Genomic DNA, 25,106 nt, shown 5'->3' with positions numbered 1-25,106 from the left:
TCTGTTTTTCCATTAGGTGAAATATTATCGACATTTAGCCCCAGACCATTTATTACAAATATGCCGACGTGTAGGACCACTTCTCGAGAAGGAGCTTCCTCAAAGTGTCCCCGGTGTGCTAACACTAGTAGGAGCTGGGCGCCAGTCTCTTTTACGCACAAACAAAAGTATGAATGAATTCTCTTATTTAATGCCAAAGCCGTAATGCAAGTTGTGTATATTTATTTATTTATTTATTTATTTTTTCAATAGGCTGCAAACATGTGTTATGGAAGGGTTCGGGCCTTGCTGCTTTACACTGTGGAAGACCCCCAGAGCTGCCTATCAATTATGGAAGTCCTCCAAGTATAGGTCAGTGTGTGTGGGAGAATAGGAAATCTCAGAATAATTTTCACTGCTCAACTATTGTTCAAGTCTTTGTTGCCCATCTCAAATAACTGTAGTCCACTTATTCTGATACCTGGGTCAGCTTACTACATCACATCTTTTAAAGCAGTATCAGCCCCTGGTATAATATGCATTGCCCAATGAACAAGCTGGAGTCTTCCTGGTGGAAGAAGAAAAAGCTAAAGCAGGAAATAAACAAGTATCTGGTGCATTTAAGTTTATGAATTGCAACCCTGGCTTCTAGTAACATATGTCACCTATTTGCATTTCAGCTGTATTTTTAGTGGAGAGTGTACACTCGGTATTGGCCAAAACATGCAGCAAATTAAACTCTGTATTCTCTATTTGTTTCATTATGCAATATAGTAAGGTCATGACACTTCCACGATGGCCAGACTTTGAAAATATTCAAATGGAGGGGTCAGTATGCTGCTCACATTTTTTTCTTATGGCTTTCATCTGCATCCAGGAAAAGTCAATATAGAAATCAGTCTTTTCATCTTACAGGACTGGAAAGTAAAATATTGAGTATGTTATCTTGTCGCACATCAGGACCTTACACTTTTAATGACACATATGTTATTAGTTTCCTTTACCAGTGATAACCTGCAATCAACCTGAAAAAGGTTTATATTTTAGGATTGAGGACAAATGTTATTATTTTGTTAATTTTTTATTTTCATTATTTCTTATGAAAGGATGTACGCTTTTTGGAAGAAAGCTAAATGGAAAGTACAAGTTTGAGACCCTAGTCCCAACAGTAGTTTATCAGCATATGAAGATGCACAAGAGAATTTTAGGACATCTCTCCTCTGTTTACTGTGTGACTTTCGATCGGACTGGCCGAAGAATATTTACGGTAAATTTAATTTTCTGGGCATACGTTATCACTGCACAGCAATGTCTTGATCTGTTTTATGCTCTGTCCAGTGTGGTATAGTGGTGTCAAAGAAAATGTTTTTGTCAAATACAGCCTAAAAATACAGTAACACTTCTTAGGGATACATTTATCAATCAATGGTATGGCTGTACTGCCTGCCTGAATGGGCTGTAAAATGTGAGTCGTGATGTGCATATCCCAGCAGAGTATATTGGAAAGTGGATAGAATTGGGGGCACTTCCTTCTATTTGCTGATTGGGTCTGCCTCACATTTTAACTGCAGATTGGGTTTCATTCTTTATTTTCATTTTAATTTAAATATGTCTAAAAAAGGAAGAGAAAAAGTTGCTCCTTTTGAACTAAAAAAATGTTCTTGGAAATAGCAGTTTTGGCCCTTGCATTGGGGTTCCCTAGAGTGAGAAAAACCCTCATGTATCCAAGTCATCCATCCCTCTTTTCAATATTAACATTGGAATAATTTATGTCTTGAGGGTATGCAGCACTAAAAGGAATTTTAATAATAAATTATTAGTAATTAAAGTATTTCACCCAGACTTGTGCACTGTGGGCAACATTTGACACCCTACATATTACAGTCTGATCCAATGTCGTCTTTTACAGTGAAAGCTAGTTTCGAGATTTGTGTTCGTTTTGATAGGCTGTAACATTCCACCTAATATCCTTGAATCTCTAAAGGTAACTAAAATTTTTCACCAGATCTTTTATTCTAAGATAACTACTTGACAAAGCTGTGTACTGAGGCTAGATTGTTATTACTAAAGATAAACTATTGTGATAGTCTTGGGGGGTAATCTAGCATCTGTACAGTTGTCCCCTTTCCTCACAAATGATCACCAACCACGTTTTTAGCAGGAGATATTATTTGCCTTTACAGGTCTTGGGAAAACAACACTTGTGTGAGCTGTCATTTACATTGCTCACCTATTGTGGTAATTTATTTTAAATGTTGATAGAAGTTTTTAAAACTTTTTTTTTTTTTTTGTTATATTACACCTGTGATCTTGGTTGTTTTACCATGGTGATTTTAAATCTTAGGGATCTGATGATTGTCTGGTAAAAATATGGGCAACAGATGATGGTCGTCTCCTGGCAACATTGAGAGGACATGCTGCTGAAATCTCCGACATGGCTGTGAATTATGAAAATACGATGATTGCTGCTGGAAGCTGTGACAAAATGATCAGAATCTGGTGCCTGAGGACATGTGCCCCACTGGCTATTCTGCAGGGTCACAGCGCTTCCATAACTTCACTACAGGTAATAATTTGTTCTTCCCAGTAGACATGAGTTCTGACTGTTTGATCTGGCTTTGATGCATACATAATCATCATTATTAACTGTACAATGATTTTCCACACAATTAGGATTTATAAATATAAAAAAAAAATGCCCCCGGAGAGAAGTAACTACCTTTTCTTTAATGTTTTATTTAATCTGTGAAGCAACCAAGTGCTGATAGAAAATTATGAAACGTTTTTCAACTAATTTTTTCGTTTCCTGTGTTTTTTTTTTTTTAATGTAGTTCTCCCCGTTGTGCAGTGGGTCCAAGCGATTCCTCTCCTCTACTGGAGCTGATGGAACAATTTGTTTCTGGCTTTGGGATGCAGGAACTCTAAAAATAAAGTAAGTTGGATGGACTGGTAAGTTTTGGGCACTTGAGATAGACATTGTATAAATGGTAATAAAAACAAAATGATTGAAACCTTATAAAATCCCAGAAGTGAAAAAATCTACAGCTAAAAATCTCGACACCTCACTCAAGTCTTCAGTGTAGCATTAGTGTATATAGATTAATAGAGGGCTAACTTCTAAAAAACATGTACCTGTTTTTTTTTTAGTTGTCAGTGGCAACCAACAACCATCAGGCAGGAGGTGCACAAAGGTAATTGAAGTAGCAGTGATAGGAGAGGCACCATTTGTAAACAATTTAGACAGGATGGCTTTGACCATAGGTAGTCCCTATAAAGGCTATATTCTTATAAAGTAGTGTCAGTTTGTGTTTTTTTATCATTATGCAATAAGAAAAGACTGTTTTTGCAATTATTGGCGGATATCATTACCTAGTGAAGCAATACCTGTTCAGAAAGATTGTGTTCTGTAGTGCAGATTTTTTTGGAAGTTACCTGCTGCAGGGATTATTGGATAAATTGGAATTTAGCTTCTCAGCTACCTTCTAGCTGGGATATGTCACATTCTATCTCCTTTGTACTAGGCAGTGCCCCTAGTTAGTCCCATTCACCCCAAGTCAAGAGAAGGGTTAGTAAGGAGACCTGGGGGGAAATGCAGGGATAGGCATTTGTGACGGCACAACTTGAAATACCTAGTAAGGGTTTTGAGCAGCTGATGTTTTGGCTGCAGGCTGTAATAGGGGGAACAACTTTTTTATTTGAATTTAGTATTTGTATTTTATTTTTATTTGTGTCTGTCTAGATCATAATTTGATTGACAGATTCATATAAGTAGTTTTAAGGACAACCTGACCAAATAACTATTACTTACTATTACTTATTAATAAATCCATGAATCTGAGTTGTTTGGTTGCATTGATAAAGCAGATTGGGCAGCATCCATGGTGCTAACATTTGCCACACACGAGCAGTGGGCTATTACCGTGTTTCCCCGATGATAAGGCATCCCCATCAAATAAGCCACCCCCCGACTTTTGCTCAATTAAAATAAAGCACAGTGTTTAACAGTGTCAAGGCATTTAAAGTACAACATTTGGTTTTTAGGAATTCACTACATCTAAAATGTCAGTGATTGATATCTGGGCCACATATTAGGACCCTGGGGAAAAATTATGTAAACTAAAGCTTATTGGACACTTTTTTTTTTTTTGCTACTATAGTCCCCGGCCTATAAAGTACACAGAGAGACCAAGACCTGGTGTTCAAATGATCTGCTCTTCCTTTAGTTCTGGTAAGTATCTCTAATATCACATTCTTGTTTTCAAACACTTTTAAACTATTTTCTAAATATAGACATGATTTAACATGTTTTAACATATTTATTTGTGGTAGTACTTGTTTTGGGTGCCTAAGGGTTAGTCTTCACAGACTGTTTCCCCAGCGTTTAATCTGAGACTCTAAAGCCCATGTTTGAAGTCCCCATGCATTCCAATGGGCTAATCTACACCATGTTTCCTTCAGGCACGTTTTTGAGCTTTATCTAAAATGCAGAATAAACGCGGGAAAACGCATAAAAACAAGGGAAAACGCTCCCATTGAACTCAATGGAGGCTTTTACAAGTGTTTTTAAGCTTTTTAGGAAAGCTTCCATTGAAAACAGTGGGGGCTTTTAAAAACGTTTTTAGCAGGTCTTTGGAATCTGGAAGCCCCTTTAATAAGGAGGCTCCCAGATCTCCAATACCCCACTGGGGAATGAGTACAGGGGTACTTAAAACCCCCTTACTCATTCCCTGAAAGGGCTAAAATATGTGTATAAAATTGGACAAGGCTTTAATGTTAAATTACTTTATTAAATGCATGTGTGTTTGTGTAACTAAACTTTTTTTTATTTTTTTTCTTTTTCTTTTTTCAGCTTATCCCAATGACAGGATAATTTCCAGGGCTGCAATCATGACATGAGCACAGCCATGGGACTCCTCCTGACAGGGATCGCAGGGCACTAGGGGTCAAATGAGGACAAGGCTCTCCATTCACCTCTAGTGCTCTGTGATTGGCTGAGGTTTTACGTTTCTCAGCCATTTAGCACTAGACTTAAATGGGGAGCCTTGTGCCTATTCATCTCTAGTGCTCTGTGATTGGCTGAGAAATAGGAAACCCTGATGACCGCTCAAGCATCATCAGGGTTTCCCTTTCCCCAACCAATCAGGGAGCGGAGCAATCAGTGGAGCTCTGCTATGCTGACAGCTCCGCTCCCCTAATCACTCCCGCAGCCCTAGAGGAGCTGTAGTATGTGTTACAATTACAGAACATGTCAAAGCTCCTCTAGGGCTGCGGGAGCAATCAGGGTAGCAGAGCTGTCAGCGTAGCAGAGCTCCACTGATTGCTCCGCTTCCTGATTGGTTGAGGAAAGGGAAATACTGATGATGCTTGAGCTGTCATCGGGGTTTCCTATTTCTCAGCCAATCACAGAGCACTAGAGATGAATGGAGAGCCTTGTCCTTATTTAACCCCTAGTGCCCTGCGATCCCTCACTGTCAGGAGGAGTCCCTGGGCATTGCTCATGTCATGATTGCAGCCCTGGGAATCATCCTGTCATTTAGATAACCTTTAAAAAAAAAAAAAAAAAAAAAAAAAAAAGTTTAGTTACACAAACCACACACACATTTAATAAAATAATTTAACGTTAAATTCGTTTCACACATTTTTTAACCCTTTCAGGGAATGAATAATGGGTTTTATGTACCCCTGTACTCATTCCCTGAAAGGGTTAAAAGTAAACCTTTTATGAACACTTATTTAAAATCGCGGTAAAACGCGTCATAGGCGTTTTATAAAAGTTTTTTAGCGTTTTCAAGTTAAGCTTTAAAACGCTTGTAAAGTGCATAAAAAAGGAATATAAACGTGGTAGGAAAGTTTATATGCGTTTTTAAAACCGTTCATGTAGACCCAGCCTAAAATGATCCTATAATGTTGTATTTTAGCTGTAAAGTGTTTGTGAGATATTTCAGTGTATTATTTATATAATGTACTGGTCTGCACTCTCTGAATTCATGAAACTTCGAAATCACCCTTTCTTTGTGTCTGCATATACTGAGCTGGCCAGGAAAATTGCAGTCTCGTCTTCAATATGATACATGTGCCATGTAAATGTCTTTCTGTTTAGACAGCCCTATTTTTGACTCGGCACATATATAGGTTTGTAAAATGAACTTATACTTACAGTAAATCAAAACTAAGCAGTGCTTTACCTAACTTATTATTATAAAGAATGTCATGACATTTTCAGGACAGGTGTTCCTGATGGTCGCAACGGTGGTGTACCAAGCCTATTGGATGTGAAAAGAAACTTATCACCACCACTTATCAAGAGTCTTTGGGGGGCTTGTTTCTGTGATAGTTCATTTTCCTTTGTAAAGCTGCGTACACACTTCCAATTTTTGTCGTTGGAAAGGATCTTTCACGATCCTTTCCAACGACAAGGGAGTGCACGATGCATGAACGGTCCTGTACATACAGCACCGTTCATGCTCTATGGAGAGGGGAGGGGGAGAGCGACGGAGCGGCACCCTGCTGCGCGCTCTCCCCTTCCCTTTCATTACGATCGGCTGTCGTCCGTCGTCCGTGGATCCGGCAGGTCGGTCGTCCGGACGATGGACGACACCGACTGTACACACGGCAGATTTTCGCCCGATAATTGGCCGATGCCGATTATCGGGCGATAAAAATCTGACGTGTGTACGTAGCTTAAGTTTCAGATAGTAGATGTAGATATAGCAAGCATTATTTTTTCACAGCATGAGGAAATTGTCTTGAAGATGCTGCTTTTTTTTCCATTTGAAAATTTTTTCATTGGAAAATGTCTGTTGTATTTTGATAATCTATAAATTTAGAAGTTAGTTACTGCTTTTATTATGAGATGTTTTTTTTGTTTAAATTATTATTAGTATTAGTTATTAGCATAACTGGTTGGAAAGGGTCCTATGTTTGCATTTACATGTTTTTGGCCATAGCTTGTTCTGTATTATGTAACTCCATTTTTTTATTGCAAAAAAAGAAAACGCTGCAAGAAAAGATATTTGCGACGTCCAATACCCAAAGTAATTGCTGTTCTTCAATCTTTTCATGTATGACGATTTATTTTATTTATTTAATTTACTTTATTTTGTCTTCTAGGTGGGATGTTTTTAGCCACAGGGAGCACTGACCACATTATAAGGGTTTATTACTTTGGTTCTGGACAGCCGGAAAAGATTTCAGAACTAGAGTTTCACACAGTAAGTAGTACGTTCAATATATAGTTCACCGGCCCGGTATTGTATAGATTTGCATTGAGTAAAACTTGGCAAACATGACTCAGAATGGCATGGTTGTTGTGTCAGGACCAGTCACCAGAATGTTCTTGTGTCTCTGTGATTCTAGTAGCAAAATATTGTATTCAGTGATGTAGCTGTGCTCCTTGTGAAACTCATCAGTGTGGGGTGACTTTTGTTTGGGGGAAACTTGGCCTTAAACCTGCTGACTTGTAGTGGATAATGTCATAGCACTCTATTCAGTCATTAGAAGAAAACCTATTTATTTTGTATGAAGTTATTAATGGTTTTGTGCTCAGTGGCATGTCTGTTTTCAACAGTAAAAATTGTGTAATAGATGGACATGTAGTTCTGGTAATAAAGATGAATTTGAAGCAGATATGGGCGGTACAAATTAGTGGAGCTCTTTGTTTATCAATACATAATTATATTTATTTTTCAAATACAACCATTGTAAATATTGGAATTGGACTTGTGTGTATTTGTAACTGTATTGACAACAATTAGGCTGATAGGAGTTCAGAACAAAATGAACAGAGGGATTACCTTACTAGTGTGTCTTGTAGTTTTCTTTAAATTGGGTTTTTAACACTAAAGCAAACTGCTTCATACTTTGTACTTTTTCCCTTGTAGGATAAAGTGGATAGCATTCAATTTTCAAATGGAAGTAGTCGGTAAGTAGCACTATTGGGCTGTGGCTTTATAAGCTGTTGCCAAAATCACCAAAACAGAACTGTATGATGAGAACATGATGAGATGCCATTTCATTAATGTTGCTTCTTTGCTTGACTTTGTAAATGTATTAACTTTTAAGGTTTGTAAGTGGAAGTCGCGATGGGACTGCCCGCATTTGGCAGTACAGGAAAAAGGAATGGAGGAGCATTTTATTAGACATGGCTACTCGTCCAACTAGGTACGGCCTACTGTGAATTGTACTTAATAGCTGGGTGAAACGGAACAAGTTAATGATCTAATACAGCTGCCTACAAATAAACAAGTTGTGTGATTGTGTCTAATGTGTTTTTTGTTTATGAACTTTTTAAACTTCAACTCTTGTCAGTCAAAACATGAACATTAGACATTGAGTTAATTTAAAGCTGAAATTTAATGTATTAGTATTTTAACTTCACTGGTTTCTTCTCAATCAACAGAATAATTAAATGTTTTTTTGTTTTCATTGCAAACCTATTTTAGACCCATTTATATCAATACACCTTTTTTCTTCTCTGATAAATGGAGTTAGATCATTGCTGGTGGAAGCGACCATGCATAGCTTCCTAAAAACAGCAGCCTACTAAGGCAATACAAATGTGTGATGCTGGGCTTTTGATTAGAACTGAAATCAAAAAAATGCAGGGCCGGTCATAGACAAGAAGGCTGGGGAAGAAGGAGCTGGGTAATACTGTATGTCCTCCAGCCAGGAAATAAGATTTTATGTGATTCCCTTTAGCTCGAGTACTGCACACTATGTGAAGCTCATACTATGTAGTCAAATCAAAGTAAATAATTTCATTCAGTGGAGTAACCAGTAAAACTGCAAAGTTGTAGGAAAGGCTGGAACTGCACCTTTGACATTTGTGTTCAGTATAATAGAAGTATGTTTAAAAAAGTGAATAACGCTCAAATGTTCTATACATGCAAATACATTGGAAACACTGCACATTCCATTCCAAATCAAAGCATGAAGAAAAATGTATGAAAATTGATTGGATTAGAATGTCTAGTGTCCCAATGCATTTGCATGGAAATAAAAGCTATTTTTATGATTTTGAGCTTTATTCACTTTTTTTTTTTAACACACTGCTGTTATTCTGAACACAATTGTACTTGCAAATTACACAATAACTGTTGATTGCTTTAGTTTAATGGTACAGATTTCTAGGAAGATATTTGTAGGTTTATCCAAATTCTAGTGTACTGAATACTGATTGAATTAACCAAATATTTCCCGATGTAGACTATAGTTTCTGTAAACTGTTTCACACATATACCAAAGGGGATGTATTGCCAATAAAATAATTTTAAAATCATACACAATGTTAGTGTGGGGGAAAAAAGCTTGGCTATCCATTGTTAAAAACAGAAAAATTGTTTAATTCATCTAGCAATAAATAACTCTTCTTGTTGGAGCTTCTACTGTTCTAGTTTTTACTGATGATCTTTCTATTAAACTCATAAATGTTCTAAAATTACTGAAGAAATTGGATTAGAATGACAGACTAAAACATAATATTGTATAGGGGGGCAGTTTGTGTGTTTTCTAAACACAAGTTTCTTTTATTATTTGGTTTCTTGTCAAATTGCTTGCTTTTGCCTACAAATGCACATAAATAAACTGTGAAAATCCATTATCTTTTTTTTATCTTTTTTTGCCCCCTAGCTTGTTTTTAATAATGATTTGGCAAAGTCTGATTAGTTTTCCCTTTTGTTTTCTGGTGCAGTGCTCAAGGTGTGGAAGACAAGACCACAAAATTAAAAGTGACCATGGTGGCTTGGGACCGTCATGATAACTGTGTGATCACTGCAGTCAGCAACATGACTTTAAAAGTTTGGAACTCATACACTGGACAGCTCATTCATATCCTTATGGTAAGATGCCAAACAAATTTGGTTTGGAAGTATAATTAACAGTTTCTCAGGTTTAACAGCACATAAAAGTCACAAAGTATGACCCCCTATAAGCCAGGGATACCTATGATCTTTTGGTAATATTTTCTTATCTTGCATCAGCTTGTATTAGTGTTATGCCAGGTGGTAGTCTGTACATCCTAGAGATGCTTTTCTGTTTCCTCCATTGAGCCGTTTTAGCTTCTCCCTCTCCCTACCTTTTATCCTTATTTCTCCTATTCAGCCATTTTGGCACCTATACTCTTTTGACGGAAGTAAGATGTTTCTTTGCTCATCCACTTCTTTGGATGGCTTTTTTTCCTATTGTCTGTCGGGCAGTTCGGTCACTGGCAACTACTTCCGCAACCTGAATACACGCCTGCATATTATGTGCTTAATTTTTCCCCTTTTCTGACCGAGCTTGGAGGCTTGGACAATGTCACAGTCTGTTAAATAAAACTCAATATTGTTTTTTTTTTTTTTTTTTAAGGTAAATAAACAGTAAAATATTGTCTTCATTTTCAGTTTTACAATGATGATTGTTGGTTGATACAAGGCTTTTCAACTTTTTCAGGGTCATGAAGATGAAGTTTTTGTACTCGAGTCCCATCCCTTTGATCCAAGAGTGTTGTTTTCTGCAGGTCATGATGGCAATGTCATAGTGTGGGATCTTGCTCGAGGAGTTAAAATACGTTCCTATTTTAACATGGTAAGCCTGCTTTATATAAGTGACCTCTGTAGCGCATGCCTGCAGGTTGTCAGAACTTATATAGGAGTATGTGAATGGATCATATTCCTGTATAGGCTACTCCTGTCAGTTACCTATTCTTACTTTTTGCTTAAGGTTTATCATGAATCATGTAAATGATTAAAAACAAAAGAGGTTACCTGACTACAAGATACAAGCTTCAGAATTGTTTTCAAGACACAACTTGGTATCTATATGGGACCCACCTATTTCTACATAAATTCTCAGTACTAAAACTTTGAGCCCTTGACAAATTTGATCCCATTCATATTTTGCTTCCTGTGCCACCAACCCTTGCAAAAACAAAACAAAAACGGTGAGGTAATAAACAGTCCAACTAAGGTTCTACCAAAGTACTTCAAATTTACCGAAACAGTCTGTTTCATTGTTTCATTGGACAGAGACTGAGTAGTTCTGGCTGCTGTTAGGCTCTGTGGAGACATATATTAAATAGATTAAACATTATATGATGCCGGTCCTAAAATCCAAAGCTTTGTCCTACACTAGCTTTAAGTACCCAATGTTCTCTGTGGTTCAGAGTGCAGTAACTTCACCTGTTTGCATCCAGAGACGGGCGAACAGTCATGCTTTTTAGTTTCGCTTAAGCTTGTTGTAGAAATGGTCAGTCTATTATGTTTTTGATAACTTTTGGTTTCATGGCTTATCACCTATGTAGTGTTAACTTCTGTGAACGTCTTTGAGCTCTGTTATTATACATGGTTGACTTTGCTATTTAAGCCATTTATAAAATTATTATATTTCACTGTATTAACAGATTGAAGGACAAGGGCATGGAGCTGTGTTTGACTGTAAATGCTCTCCAGACGGTCAACACTTTGCTTGCACAGACTCGCATGGTCATCTGCTGATATTTGGTTTTGGTTCTAGTAGCAAATATGACAAGGTAAGTTTGCTAATTGTGAACTTTGCATTCTGTGAAAGCAAAGTAAAATTCTTTGCTTATATCTGGAAAAATTGTTTAAATGTTCATGTGGCATTGGCCACAAAACTGGTCACTATCGCATTGTAGGGTCAAACCGCAGCCCTTGGCATTTTTACCACATCAGCACTAGTGTGCTTTTGCTTGATATGGTCAGAATTTATATTTATATATTTATGCTCAGGAAATAGAGGGGGGACAGTACCACCAGAAAAGGAGCAAGTACACACAATATGGCAAGGTCTACCTTGCATAAATGACACCTATTTACTAGAATATGAAGTAAAGATTTTTTTGTTAGTATATTCTTTAACTGTCACCCTCCCTAACTGCACATTTGTGTCTTAATTTTTCTAACTTCAGCCACAGGAGTTAGAAAGCAAAAGCCTGATAAACAGTTGGAAGTTGGAGCCTACATTGAGCTAAAGACTCCTTGGTCTATTGAGTGAACAAGTGCCAGCCAGTACTGTACTGTTGAATGCTTATTAATCACATGCTCATGTCTGGAAGTACAAGGTGTTTTTATTCACTTCAGAGGTTGCATGGAAGTTGAGTATGTGCAGCTAGAGAGGTCGACAGTCAATTTAACCTACCTGGGCAAAACACATATTTTACATTTCAAGTTTTTACCTTTTTCATACACATTATGACTTCAATGTCATTTCCAAGCTTATCTCTACAGAGTGAAAAATTCAGAAGCCTCAGGAAAGGTTTTTACTTAATTAGATTTTTAAAAGTATGCAATTCCCTGAAAATCATTTATCAGTAATCACACTCTAAACTAATTTTTTACATATTTACGCGGGGTTCCTCCTACATTTCAAAGACATGTTGGTAGGATAATTGGCTTTTTCTGAAAATGGTCTTAGGCTTAGTTGGCGACATTACATTGGAGGCTCCTCTGAGGGACTGTGGCACAAGGCAGCAAACTCAGTTTAATACAGGACATAACCTTTCAAACTGTACTTTGAAGTAAAAAGAAATGTTGTCTGGGAAGTTTGCTATTTCTTATTCTGACACAAGGGTGACAGATTAAGAAATGAAGCAACAAGAGCTTTAATGGAAAGTTTTGTTTTTAGTTGGTCTCTAGTTGTTTTACAGTTTTCTTGCTCCCACACGACTATAAATTAAAGTCATTTACCATCTGTTTTATATTCTAGCATCCATTTTACGTGTATAAACCATCATTAGCGTTTCTAGTAGCTGATGCAGTTGGATAAATTTAGAAATCATGGAGGAAATAGCTTGTCATTAGTGTATCCTATCTGAATCTCATTTAGGACTTGTTTATCTGTTTCAAACATGTAAAACTGAATTACCCCATTTGTTTTTTTTTTAGGTAAACTGACCTTTAACACTTTTTTCCCCATATTTGATTTCTAGATAGCAGATCAAATGTTCTTTCACAGTGATTATCGGCCTCTTATTCGTGATGCCAACAATTATGTTCTGGATGAACAAACCCAACAAGCACCACACCTTATGCCACCACCATTCTTGGTGGATGTTGATGGAAATCCTCATCCACCACGATATCAGCGATTAGTACCCGGCCGTGAAAACTGCAGGGATGAACAACTAATCCCTCAAATGGGGGTTACTGCCTCAGGTGCGAACATTGACAAAAAAAAGTTAGTTTAGATTGGGCATTATTGATTAAGGGGAAGTTTTGTGACTCAAGGAAGACCCTTCATGTGTATGTGATTTGAATGTGCCTGGCCTGATGATGTTATAAGGCAAAGGGAAAGAGAAGAAAAAGACAGGCTTTTTTCGGCACTAAGAATCATAAAAATTGTAGAAATGTATTAATTAAAAGTAACAAATAGTCTCAACTATGCAAAGTTCTCCTGTGCTAGAATTTTCGCTAACACAGCTTGCTTAGGGATAATAACTCATAAAGTCTGTGGTCATTTAGTACAAATTTAGGCAGTTACAATGAAGGGTGTAGAAAGAAGTTTGATATGTTTCATCTGACTGGTTTTAAGGGACCACATGTTATGATAGGGATAAGGATGAGAGCAGCCAGATAGTTGATAGTTAAACATTTTGTATGCAGCCTGCAAGCAGAAACAGTCTGCTAGCAATGTTCTGGTAGTAAAGGTGGGAATATTGAAGAATATAAACCTTAAGAGTGTAAGTGGAGAACTTAGAATCTTCTTGGTAGTTCTCTTAAGGTGGTTCGTTAGTCCAAAATGTAAGCTATGAAGCTGATATAGTTAGTTGGTGTATTTCACTATGTTGTGGCTTCTTCTGGGGAGTAGCTGTATGTGGTGTGCTTGCTTCAGGCTGCTCTTCCCAGGCCATGGAGGTAGAGAGGCCTGGACAGAGCAGCCTGAAGCAAGCATGCCACATACGGCTACTCCCCGCTGGAAATCACAACATTATGCAGGTATGTCCAAAGTCCGTCTCGAGGGCAAATTGCAGCCCGTGTTCAGATTTCCAGCGGCCTGCAGCCTCTGTCATAAAATCAATAATTTGTGGCCTGCCAGCACTGTTGACTACAGTATAAAATACACGCATACAAAAAAGCTATTTTATATTTTGTTACAGTTGATCAACCACCTTACAATTATCGGCCCGCTACTCGGCGGGCATAATTGGCGGGACAGTCCCCATATGTGCACAGGGAATCCCCTGTCGTCATAGTGGGCGTAACCTGTTGGGGACCCACACAGACCACACCCACTCTGATTCCAAGAACGTGCTTTGCACGGAGCCTGCACTGACACTGGACTCCATGTACAGGGAATCCCTCACGTCACCCCGGTGGGGGGGCTGCATGGTAAGCCCCCCACCTATTTTTACTTCACCAAATCTGGCCCTCTTTGTAAAAAGTTTGGACACCCCTGACAGTGAGTGAGAGAACTACCAAGAAGATTCTGAGTTCTCCACATACACTCTTATAGTTTCTATTCTCCAATATTGCCACCTATATAACCAGAACATTGCTAGCTGACTTTCTGCTTGCAGGCTGCATACAAAAAGTTTAACTTTACAACTATCCGGCTGCTCTCTCATCCTTATCTCTATCATAACACGTGGTCCTTTAAATCATAAACCGGGAGATGAAACATATCAAGCTCCTAAATCCCCTGAGGAAGCATTTGCTGGGCGGAACGCGTTGAACTGAGTTCTTTCTACTATCTTCATTGTAACTGCCTAAATTTGTACTATATGACCACAGACTTTGATTTATTATCTCCAAGCAAACTGTGTTAGTGAAATTTCTAGCACAGGAGAACTTTGTCTAGTTGAGACTATTTGTCCCTATTAATTAATTTAAAAAATTCTACAATTTTATGATTCTTAGTGCCGAAAAAAAGCCTGTCATTTTCTTCTCTTTCTCTTTGCCTTAAATTTGACATTATTTTCATTCATTTGTATCTGTTTAAAGGACAGATACTTTTTTAACTACACTATCCCATCCTACCCCACTCCAGCTACCTAATTACCTCTGTAGCTCCTTTTATTGAATAGGGTTGTATATTAAGGCTGGGGATCCTCTGTATTTGGCCCTATTTAAGTCAATAGAGCAATGCTGAGGAACATTTCCCAGTCTTTTTTGTCAACAATGGAGAACTTGAGTGTAAATGTGTAAGTTATGTTTGGTTTTGTTAACCTCCCTAGCGGTAACCCCGAGAGTGACTCAGGGTAGAAAAAAGTTGCTACAAGTGGTAACCCAGAGTCACTCTTGGGGTTGGAACACCTAGGGTAGGATAATAGAGCGCTTACCTGATCTGCCGGGGTCCCGCGCTGTCTAGTGCCGCAATCTCAGTCTTCTATCTTATTTCTTCTTCCTGCTTCTGCTCCGATGAGTCACCAGGGGAGTTCCCAGTGATGTCGGTGCACCCCGGCCGGGCGGGGCGGGAAATTCAAAATCCATTGTATTGCATTCAATACAAAATAACTGTATTGAATGCAATACATTGGATTTTTATGTGTAAAAGCAGTACATTGTTTTCAAGAACATTTATTTTACAGTATGTATAATACTATAAGTATATTATGTATTTTTTTTTAATTTATTTATTTTACTATTTTGACATGATTTTGTGTTTCCAATTATTATACTCATACTATTTATATTACACTGTAAAATAAATTTTCATGAAAAACAATGCACCACTTTTAGACATAAAACCGGAGAGATATGTACCACTAGGGAGGTTAAAGTACTCAAATACTTTAACATTGCCAAGAAATTGGGTCAATGAATATGTATAATAAAAATGAAGGGAATATACCAACAAAAAATTAAGTTGAATATATGTTTTATATAAAGTGTGATGTGCTGAATGTCATAGTTGTTTTATATATACTGTATGTTATATATACTGCTATATATATATGTTTAGTTTTGGTAAATGGTCACTTATGGAGGACACACAACATTAGTTGCAAAAAAACATTGTTTAATATATTATATTTTGATCACAGGGCTGAATCAAGTCCTCAGTCAGCAAGCAGGTAACGAAGTCAGTCCATTGGACAGCCTTATTCAGAGACTTCAGCAGGAGCAAGATCAGAGGATAAATGCAGGGACTGGAAGTACCAACAGTCGTATGGGTAGAGGTATGTATCATTTCTGTGCACTCATTAGTCTTTTATTCACTGTAAATTATTTAAATCCGAAAAGGTTTCCACACAGTCATTGGAAAGATTTTTTGTTTTAAAGCAGAATTAGAACTGATAGTTTCCAACATCCAGGGCCATTATGGGATGCCCAGTATTGTACTCTTAGTTTTGAGCTTGCATCTCAATGTACAATGAGAAAATGATCGCAAACAGACAGGTAGGTTTGTTTCAGGGCATTGCCTTTCCTTTCTGAAATAATTAATATGCCTGTTTACAATTTTATATAAATTGACACCTTTCTCCACTTAGCTTTATGCTCTACAACACATGTAAAATCAGTTTATAAACTGATATTCCTGGTCAGTCCGCTTAACATGAGTTTAATAGGCAAAAATATAATACACCGTAGCCAATTCACTACCATTTTGGGATTTCTTCATACTTAATTCTTCTTATGCTGCAGTCTTTGTATATGAGGTCGTTAAGGTGGTGCTAAAAACAGAATAATGTGGTCTAGTTAGGTCAAGTTAGAACATATATTTACAGACAACTATACTAGAAGGCTAGTTACAAAAAATCAATATCAGGTTCCACTAATACAGATTAGATATTTCAGTTTACAGATTTATTTTTGTTTAATAATACATTCACTCACCTACCTTAAATGTACCTGAAGTTTTATAGAAATTAACTTTAAGAACATAGAGACCTCTTCTTTAGACACTCACCTGCTGAAAAGCCCACAACGTCCTTTTTGACAAATACATTGATCTTTGGCTGCTGTAATGAATAAATTTGTAAATGGTTACTTATTTAGTTCTCAATCTAATCCATGCAGCTTCAATCAGCTCCAGTCCAGAAGTTCATTCTCCACCAAATATTGGTTTAAGACGCAGTGGTCAGATTGAAGGTGTTCGACAGATGCACAGCAATGCTCCACGCAGTGAGATGGCAACTGAAAGGGATCTAGTGGCCTGGAGTCGGAGAGTGGTGGTTCCAGAACTCCCCCCTGGAGTAGCAAGGTAAAGTCTTTTTAGAACAAGCTACAGTAGCTCCCATTTTGCTTTTATTAGCAGTGCTTTGAACTTCTACAGCCAAAATAAAACCTTTTCTGTTAAGCTTTTATTTCATAAATCGGTATCTTTGCCAAACCATGTGCTGTATTTTCTTGTTTTGCATTTTTTTTTTGCTTTGCAACATTTTAAGTTTTTTCTAATACTGTTCCTAGCAAACAGGAAGAATGGAGAACTGCAAAAGGTCAAGAAGAAATACATCTCTATAAGGCAGAGGAGAAAAAGAAACTAGTTACCAATCATAGTGTGAGAGAAAATAAAGTTGCATCTTCTTCAAAGGTGTGTTATTTTCTATGTAGGGACAAATCCTTTCGTAAATACTTGTTTACCAGGTTAGAATACCCTCTGAGAATGTTGTGGTGTGGGGAGCATAAAACTGCTTGCCTCTTGGTGTAAATTCAGATTCCTTGTGGGTCCTCAAGCCCAATTTGCATGTCATATGCATCCATTAATTTCTTAGTAGAAGATTTTGAAAGCAATATAGTAATAACTACAGAACTTTAACATGCTAGAATGTGCCTTATGAACACCTGATATTTACATTTAGATTTATCTAACCTAATGCAAGATTACATAAAACTTTTTTTTTTTTTTTAAATTAGTATGTTGGCTGACTTTTTAAGGCAGCCTTTACGCAGGTATTGGATGTTAATGATTTTGGAGCTTGCATTTTGCAGGCCTAATTCGGCCTTTTATAACAATCTGACAACTGTTGCAGTGAACAGACATGGCACAGACTTAAAATTGGGCAATATTATCACCCTTTGAGATTTTGGTGTGGGTCATAGTTTCTTATTGTTTTGTACAGAATCACACTCATGAGTTACTTGAACCCGGGGATTCAAGAAAGCAGTTATCTAGCCAGCACAACTATCGCACTAGAGCTGCCCAGGAAGAGCCAGCAGGGGCAGCAGAAGACCTGGATAATGAAAATAGCTCTTCAGATGTAAGAATTTCATCTTAAATGTTTATTTTGCTCATGTGTTATTGTTTACAGTACACATTACTCATGAAAAAAAAAAAAAATTTGGCAGGAGGCGGATGCTGAAAGCGAAGCAGTGGCAGCAAGTGGTGCAACATCAGATGATGAAGATAAACCAGGATGGAACAGTGATGATAGCAGTTCAAGGTAGTTATTGCATTGACCCTTTTGTTCTCAGACTTTGTTTTACTGTAAGGGGTTTATGTCAAGCAATTTTAAACTTATAAATATAAACCTAAAATAACAAGGCATGACTAGCTTATTCCCCTCACATAGCCTAAGGTCTATTTGTGTGATTTTTAAAATTCCAGAAAAAAACAAAAAAGTTTTTATTTGACATTGGAATTGCCTAAACAAAAATAAAAATGGTATTCTTAACTAGTAATTACTAGTCTTAACTAGTAAAGTACTGTATTCTTAACTATAACTCTCCTTTCTGGTGCTTTACAATGCCATAAATAAAAATTACCTGCGACACCCCATTATTATATACCTGGTACACTTAGTTGACGAGTGGGCTAGTCTGACCTATGCATTTTCGTTGTTAGCATTGGGCAGTATTGGGCAGGACTACACAGCTGCTATAAAGTAAAGGTGAAAAAGACTGAAAATGGAGTCTGTTGGTACAATGTCTTTCCTTAGAATATCTGTGACTTATTTTAGTCCGTAAGTGGTTCTGTAAAAGTTTTAAGTTTTCAAAATATTTTCCTAATAATTCCTAGTGACTACTCCAGTGATTACTCAGATTGGACTGCAGATGCTGGAATCAATCTGCAACCACCAAAGAAAACGCCTAAACTGAAAAGCAAAAAAGCGGAAAGCAGCTCTGAAGACGAAGATGGAGCTGAAAAGTTTAAACAGAAGCAGAGTAAAAAGGAAAGAAAAAAAGGAACTGAGGAAAAGGATGGGCCATCTGCATCGCCAAAGAAAAAGAAGCCAAAAGAGCGGAAGCAGAAGGTGAAATATATATATTTTATCTTTTCACAGTGCCATAAATCATTGCGTATATGTCACTCACAGTGACCATGTATAGCCGTGTTTATCAGCCGAGGTTCTGTGGAACCCTACGGTTCTTCCAGAAATTGCTAGGGGTTCCTTAAACCATGAGTAGTTTAGATCTATCAGGTCAGTTTTACTGACAGTGACACTGACAATGGCCAGCAATGTAAAATAAATTCTTCCTATTGACCACCACACTAATGTACTGTGAGTTGTTGATAGTAATTATAGCAGGAGTTCCCTTAAGTTGTTGAAAGTTTTTTTAAGGTTGAGTAACACTAATGTATGGTGTAAGCTGGCAAGACGAATACCGCTTGTGAAACCTATGTCTGTATTATTACAGACCAGGGCAACATACTTCCTTTACTTTCAAAAATACCTCTGCTACACCCAGCCCTACTTCTGCTGTCTGATGTTTATTACAGTGGTAATGTTTCACAATTAGATACATATTTATTGGGAAAAAATGTTAGGTAACTAGTTTAGATTGTGTAGTCCATTCAAGCCTGTTTGCTTTAAGGTGCAGCTGTTGACCCAAGAGTTAATCCTAGTAAATATATCTTCTGCAAAAATATGATCCTTTTCTTGTAGACTACTTGCTATACTGTTTTTGATGCTTGGAATGAACAAACAGAAGACAAAGATATGATTCATGTTGCACTCCTTAAAATACGTCACTTTTCAATTTTGCTGTCAAAATGCATAGCCCTAATGCAAAGTGTACCAAGGCATTTGTAACGGCCTGAGTATTTGAATGCATGAGCTATTGCTGTACTTTGTGTTTAGTATAAATTTTTGACAGTTTTTACAAATTAGTTGTATGGTGCCTCCAATGCCAGTAAATTACCATTAGAAACTGTATTTTTTAGAAAAGTAATTGCATCTTTTAAAACATGCTTAATGGTTTGAAATTTCTGTCTACAGCGTTTAGCAGTTGCAGCTCTTACAGAGCAATCCCTGAACCTTGAAGAATGGCTGCCTTCTGTGTGGATTACGGACACTGTTCCAAGAAGATGTCCTTTAGTTCCACAGATGGGTGATGAGGTACTGTTATATATTATACTGTATGTTAAAGGCCTAGTTGAATTGTCATGGTTAAGCATCACCTTTAAAGGAAAGGTGCAATACGAATAAGTACAGTAAAAAAAAAAAAAGAAACCTAACTGGAAATTTGTCAAAATAATTGTTGCCATTTTGCTCTTTATGTAAATTCTAGTTGTCTGGTTGTTATGCCCAATTTTGAGTCACTGATTTACAAGATATATACAGACATGGGATACTGCCACCTCCAGGAGGTTCGAAAACAAATTTCAGTGTAGAGAAGGCATCTTCCCCGTATTGGTTCTGGGAATTTTTACACAACAATTTGCTCCTGCTTCCCCACCAAGGTGCTCTGAGCACTTCTGGTACCAGATCAGTTTGCCTATGTTCCCTTACAGGAATATTGCTCCTGAAGTTCACCAGGAAACTCAGTTTGTGAGTGTTGTTTCTGCATCCCCCTTATTTATCACTGGTTTCTCTTTCTGATCCCAATCACCACTAGTGGTGTAGGCTTTTGGGAAGAAAAATATTTACTTTGCTACCCATCTATTTAGTTGGACTAAGCTACTCTGGAAGAAGTTCAGACCTCTGCTGTCATTTTACCTACCTATAAAATGTGTTTTTTTTTTTGTTTGCGGTTTTCTTCCTTACATACATTTTATTTCGTGGTGGTAACTTTCAGTCATCCAGGAGCTTTAAAGAGAAGAAATTGGTACCCACAGTTTGCCAATGGGCCTCATGACTCATGAACCTTTTTCAATCATGAATTTCCATTTTTCCTAATTGTGTTAGTGTTTGGATCTTAACAAAACTGTTTAGGCATTCAGGCAAGTGTTTACTTATATTAATGTTAAGCAGCTAGAATTAATGTCATGATTTTTTTTTTTTTTTTTTTAATGTGTACATCTAATGCAAATTTTGTATTGGTCAGGTGTACTATTTTCGCCAAGGGCATGAGGCCTATGTGGAAATGGCCAAAAAGAATAAAATCTATCGGATAAATGCCAAGAAGCAACCCTGGCATAAAATGGAGTTAAGAGTAAGTTTAAATAGCACATGTTATTTTATAATAAAACCACCTAATTTATGTTTGGATAACTTTGAGGAAACCATCAGAATAAAAGATAAGTATTAAGGTAATGTCCCTGGGAGCATTACTTTCAGAATGCAATATAACTTTCCTGCCCAATAACCCGTTTAGGAAAACCTATTGTATTTTCCTCATATTCAATAAAAGCTTACAAAGAGCCAAACCATGACGAATCCCTTAATTTTGGTACAGACTAAAATAGTTGTGACTTTAGTGGGGCACGCTATACATACTCAAACACACTCCAAGAAAAATTGAAATCGGTTGAATTTGCTTGTTGTGTAAGCTTAAACGTAAGCTTAAACCAAGCACATGAACTATGTGCTTATATATATATATATATATATATATATATATATATATATATATATATAAAAAAAGACATGCTTAATCGGCACTACTGGATAATGCACATTAAAAGCACAGAAGCCAACATAGTCTACTTATTATAATGTCCCTCCATCAAGTAAACTCTGTATTGGCCTTTGTATTTTTAAATTAACTTATTACAAATGTATTTTAATACCCGGGAGTTACGTTCTTCCTTTTGATTCACAAAAAATATAGGCCTCAAATTTGCCAACTGAGATCCTCCATCAAAACCAGGTATTGTTCTTTTATGGAATGTTAGGGTGAGGTTATTGGTTTGTATGAAGAAACTGCGACCTGTTCTCTAAGTAGGCCTTGATCTCTAGCTGTTTTGGAAAGTTATTTGCAGCACATTGGTGATATGTTTGTGTATTTTAGTTTACTTTTTAACATGTTTGAGCAGGCAAACACGATATCTTCATTCAAACAGTACCTATGTTAAGAGATATACTCAAGGCTCATACATTACTTTCATAAGGTGTGTTTGTTTAAAATCCTTACTAACTAAAGTTCAGATTTTTTACAGGGACGTTCATACTTTGCAGCTATGATCACCAATTCAGATCTATGAAATTAGAATCAGGTGTTCAGGATTAGATAACAATTAGATCCTCCATAAGTAGTAAGGATAAACCCCTCTTGTTCAAATATCTATATATCAAAGGCCCTTAGAAAGTAGGTTGGGATGACTTTGGGTCTGTCAAGGGTTTTTTTTTTTAAAGATTGTCAAATTATTTAAAGCAAGGAAAATGATCTACCAGTGGTATAGATTTCAAATGACTGCTAACTTGCCCGTCATTGACTGGCCTGGCAAAATCAAGTTAAGATCAAGTTAGTTTTTGGGGGTTTCTTTTGTGCCTCTTTCTGAGCAGTTTGCAGTCAGAGTTGGCTATAATTTTGCATTATATCAGAGTGCTGGCTTAAAATGTGGGACCATTTATCCACGAAGCCGAAATGTAACTTTAAGCACAAAAATGAGCCCAATCACCTTTGCAAGTCCACCAAAAATAGATTTGTGGACTATCAATGCAAGAATATGAATTAAAGTTCAAAGAATATGAATTTAAGTTAATGAAAGGAAAAACTCACTCATTTGTATTAGTTGTACTTGCTTTTTAACGTGATTGTATTCTTGCTGTTCAAATACAAGTGGTATATCAGCTTTTTTAAATTAATATTTTGTTATTGCTTTAAAAGGAACAAGAACTTATGAAGATTGTTGGGATTAAATATGAGGTTGGTTTACCAACTCTGTGTTGTCTTAAACTTGCTTTCCTTGATTCTGATACTGGCAAACTGACTGGCGGATCATTTACAATGAAGTGAGTAAATTAATTTTACCGTTTATTGTTGAGTGATTGTTGGGTGGCTAAACAAAAACTTTCTATATATTTTGTGAAGGATTTACAAAACATGAACTGTATAGCAGATGGCTGTTTCTTTGAATGTGTTTGTGTGTGAACTTTTTTTACTTGGACCATTGGGAACTCTAATGAAAATGGTGAACAAAAAGTGCCTCTTAGATTTAAATGATGTCACAGAATGCATCTTTTTTACAAGCTTTCAGAACAATGGGTTCCGATTTGCTTAAGTCAGGCAGTGTTATTAAGATCAGTTTGAATCGGGCCATTAGGGATTTACATTTGTGTTCTTTAAAGTATTGAAATATTGAGGTTTGGTATGTACACATGCGTTTATGATCATATACTGTCTTACCACAGGTATCACGACATGCCAGATGTAATAGACTTCTTAGTTCTTCGACAACAGTTTGATGAAGCAAGGCGTAGGCACTGGAGCATTGGTATGTACGAAAGAGAGAGAGTGAAAAAATTAGATCTCCAACTGTTTAAAATAAAATTTTGTAATCATTCCACATACAGTTATTGAGCCTCTTCAGCCAGCTTGAAATAGTTACCCTTGTTACCTTTTTCTATACGACAGGTTAAACCTATTTTCTTTTTATTTTATGTAGTTCTGAAGCTTACGAGGGATTACATATTTTTTCTTATCAGTAATAATAGAAAGGTGTGTAGCAACTCATATGAAATTAGCTAAATGTCTCCTGAACTTTTAAAATTTTTTTTTGTTTGTTTGTTTTTTAATAGATTAGATAATTAGATATATATATATATATATATATGTGTGCGTGTGTAGACAGACACAATATATAAAATACATACAGTTTGTTTTCATGTCCATGTTTACTGACCAACAGGTAAACAATTATATATTTTTTTTTCTTTGTCTTCAATTGAGGGACACAGGAATTTGATGCTTTGGTTTGTTGCTGCCACTTTTAGGAAAACAGGACAGTGGCAAACCAAAAATATGTGCAAGGGAACCCTGTTACTGCCAGCATGCTTACATTTTTCACTAGGGTCCTAAGAAGATGGATTTCTCTCAGCTCTGCACTTTTAAAGACACTTTTAAAGTTGAACTTTTTTTGTCCTTAGACTGCATAAACAAAATCATTTTACAAGTGTATATCACCATAAGAATGCCTTGTTTGTATTAGGAATACATAATATCTCTAATACTTATGTAATGTACATACTTGGGTAATGTTTGTATTTATTTATTTATTTATTTATTTATTTTCTAGGGACACAAAATCATCTGGTCCTTAGCAGGTTCTTTAAAAAAACAAAACAAAAAAAAACTTGTAGTTGTAAATAACAACTATAAATGTTTTGTAAGTAGTGGTTATGATATATTTTCAAAAAAATGTATCTGTCATTAGTATTATTTTTCTTAAATTCTAACAGTATGGCAACATTCAACCCACAAATGGCAATCATAATGCTTAGGTATAGGTTTAAATAAATACCTCATACTTGTGTACATATCACATTAGGTATGTCAGAGCTTTTAGCCGGCCATGTCCCCCCCCATCCTTATGCCTGTATTTGGCACATGTACAGAATCTCACAGGTGCCTGATGTAATAGCTTTACCTTAAAGGTTAATGACACACTTTACAAATGATACACTCCTCACTATATAGAAATGGATTGTAACTTATTAACTCATGGAGACCCATATAAAGAGGCCAATTTAATTTATGCGTCCTCTGGGGCAGCCTTTGGAGAATGAACTTGTCAAAATCACCTCTCCTTGGGTACAGGTGCATGTGATCCAGTGCCATAAATTTGTAAATGTTCAAATTAAAATTGTAAAACAGACCTGTGTGTTTGGTCACTAGAGCTAAAATTTTATCAATTTAAAAAAGTATACAGGTAGTCCCTGGGTTACATACGAGATAGGGACTGTAGGTTTGTTCTTAAGTTAAATTTGTATGTACATCAGGTCAGGTACATTATTTTAATAAATGCAATTAGGACTGATGTTTGTCCCAACATATTATTAGGCAGTGTGGTGTCAGTTACTGTATAAAAAAATCCTCAAGCTTATCACAAATAAAAAAAAAAACAAAAAAACAAAAAAAAAAACTTTA

The 25,106-nt window shown here is 36.6% G+C and overlaps 1 protein-coding gene across 3 annotated transcripts in view; it reads left to right on the top strand.

Annotated features, from left to right (window-relative positions):
• Positions 1-25,106, top strand: part of PHIP (PHIP subunit of CUL4-Ring ligase complex) — a 63,352-nt gene that overhangs the window by 21,633 nt on the left and 16,613 nt on the right. For all 3 annotated transcript variants that reach the window (XM_072408556.1, XM_072408555.1, XM_072408554.1), the window contains exons 5-27: positions 17-167; positions 253-351; positions 1,086-1,246; positions 2,324-2,545; positions 2,811-2,911; positions 4,137-4,207; positions 7,090-7,190; positions 7,860-7,900; positions 8,041-8,139; positions 9,668-9,815; positions 10,408-10,542; positions 11,357-11,485; positions 12,905-13,130; positions 15,959-16,093; positions 16,935-17,118; positions 17,325-17,448; positions 17,978-18,115; positions 18,204-18,298; positions 18,874-19,108; positions 20,075-20,194; positions 21,123-21,230; positions 22,848-22,972; positions 23,372-23,454. In XM_072408556.1, the coding sequence (XP_072264657.1) occupies positions 17-167; positions 253-351; positions 1,086-1,246; positions 2,324-2,545; positions 2,811-2,911; positions 4,137-4,207; positions 7,090-7,190; positions 7,860-7,900; positions 8,041-8,139; positions 9,668-9,815; positions 10,408-10,542; positions 11,357-11,485; positions 12,905-13,130; positions 15,959-16,093; positions 16,935-17,118; positions 17,325-17,448; positions 17,978-18,115; positions 18,204-18,298; positions 18,874-19,108; positions 20,075-20,194; positions 21,123-21,230; positions 22,848-22,972; positions 23,372-23,454 (3,031 nt within the window). The remainder of the gene's footprint in view (positions 1-16; positions 168-252; positions 352-1,085; positions 1,247-2,323; positions 2,546-2,810; positions 2,912-4,136; positions 4,208-7,089; positions 7,191-7,859; positions 7,901-8,040; positions 8,140-9,667; positions 9,816-10,407; positions 10,543-11,356; positions 11,486-12,904; positions 13,131-15,958; positions 16,094-16,934; positions 17,119-17,324; positions 17,449-17,977; positions 18,116-18,203; positions 18,299-18,873; positions 19,109-20,074; positions 20,195-21,122; positions 21,231-22,847; positions 22,973-23,371; positions 23,455-25,106) is intronic.

Source organism: Pyxicephalus adspersus, chromosome 4 (assembly GCF_032062135.1).
Source record: "Pyxicephalus adspersus chromosome 4, UCB_Pads_2.0, whole genome shotgun sequence".
NCBI lineage: Eukaryota > Metazoa > Chordata > Amphibia > Anura > Pyxicephalidae > Pyxicephalus > Pyxicephalus adspersus.
Note: the sequence above shows the minus strand (reverse complement) of the source record. Positions and strands in the feature narration are given on the sequence as shown.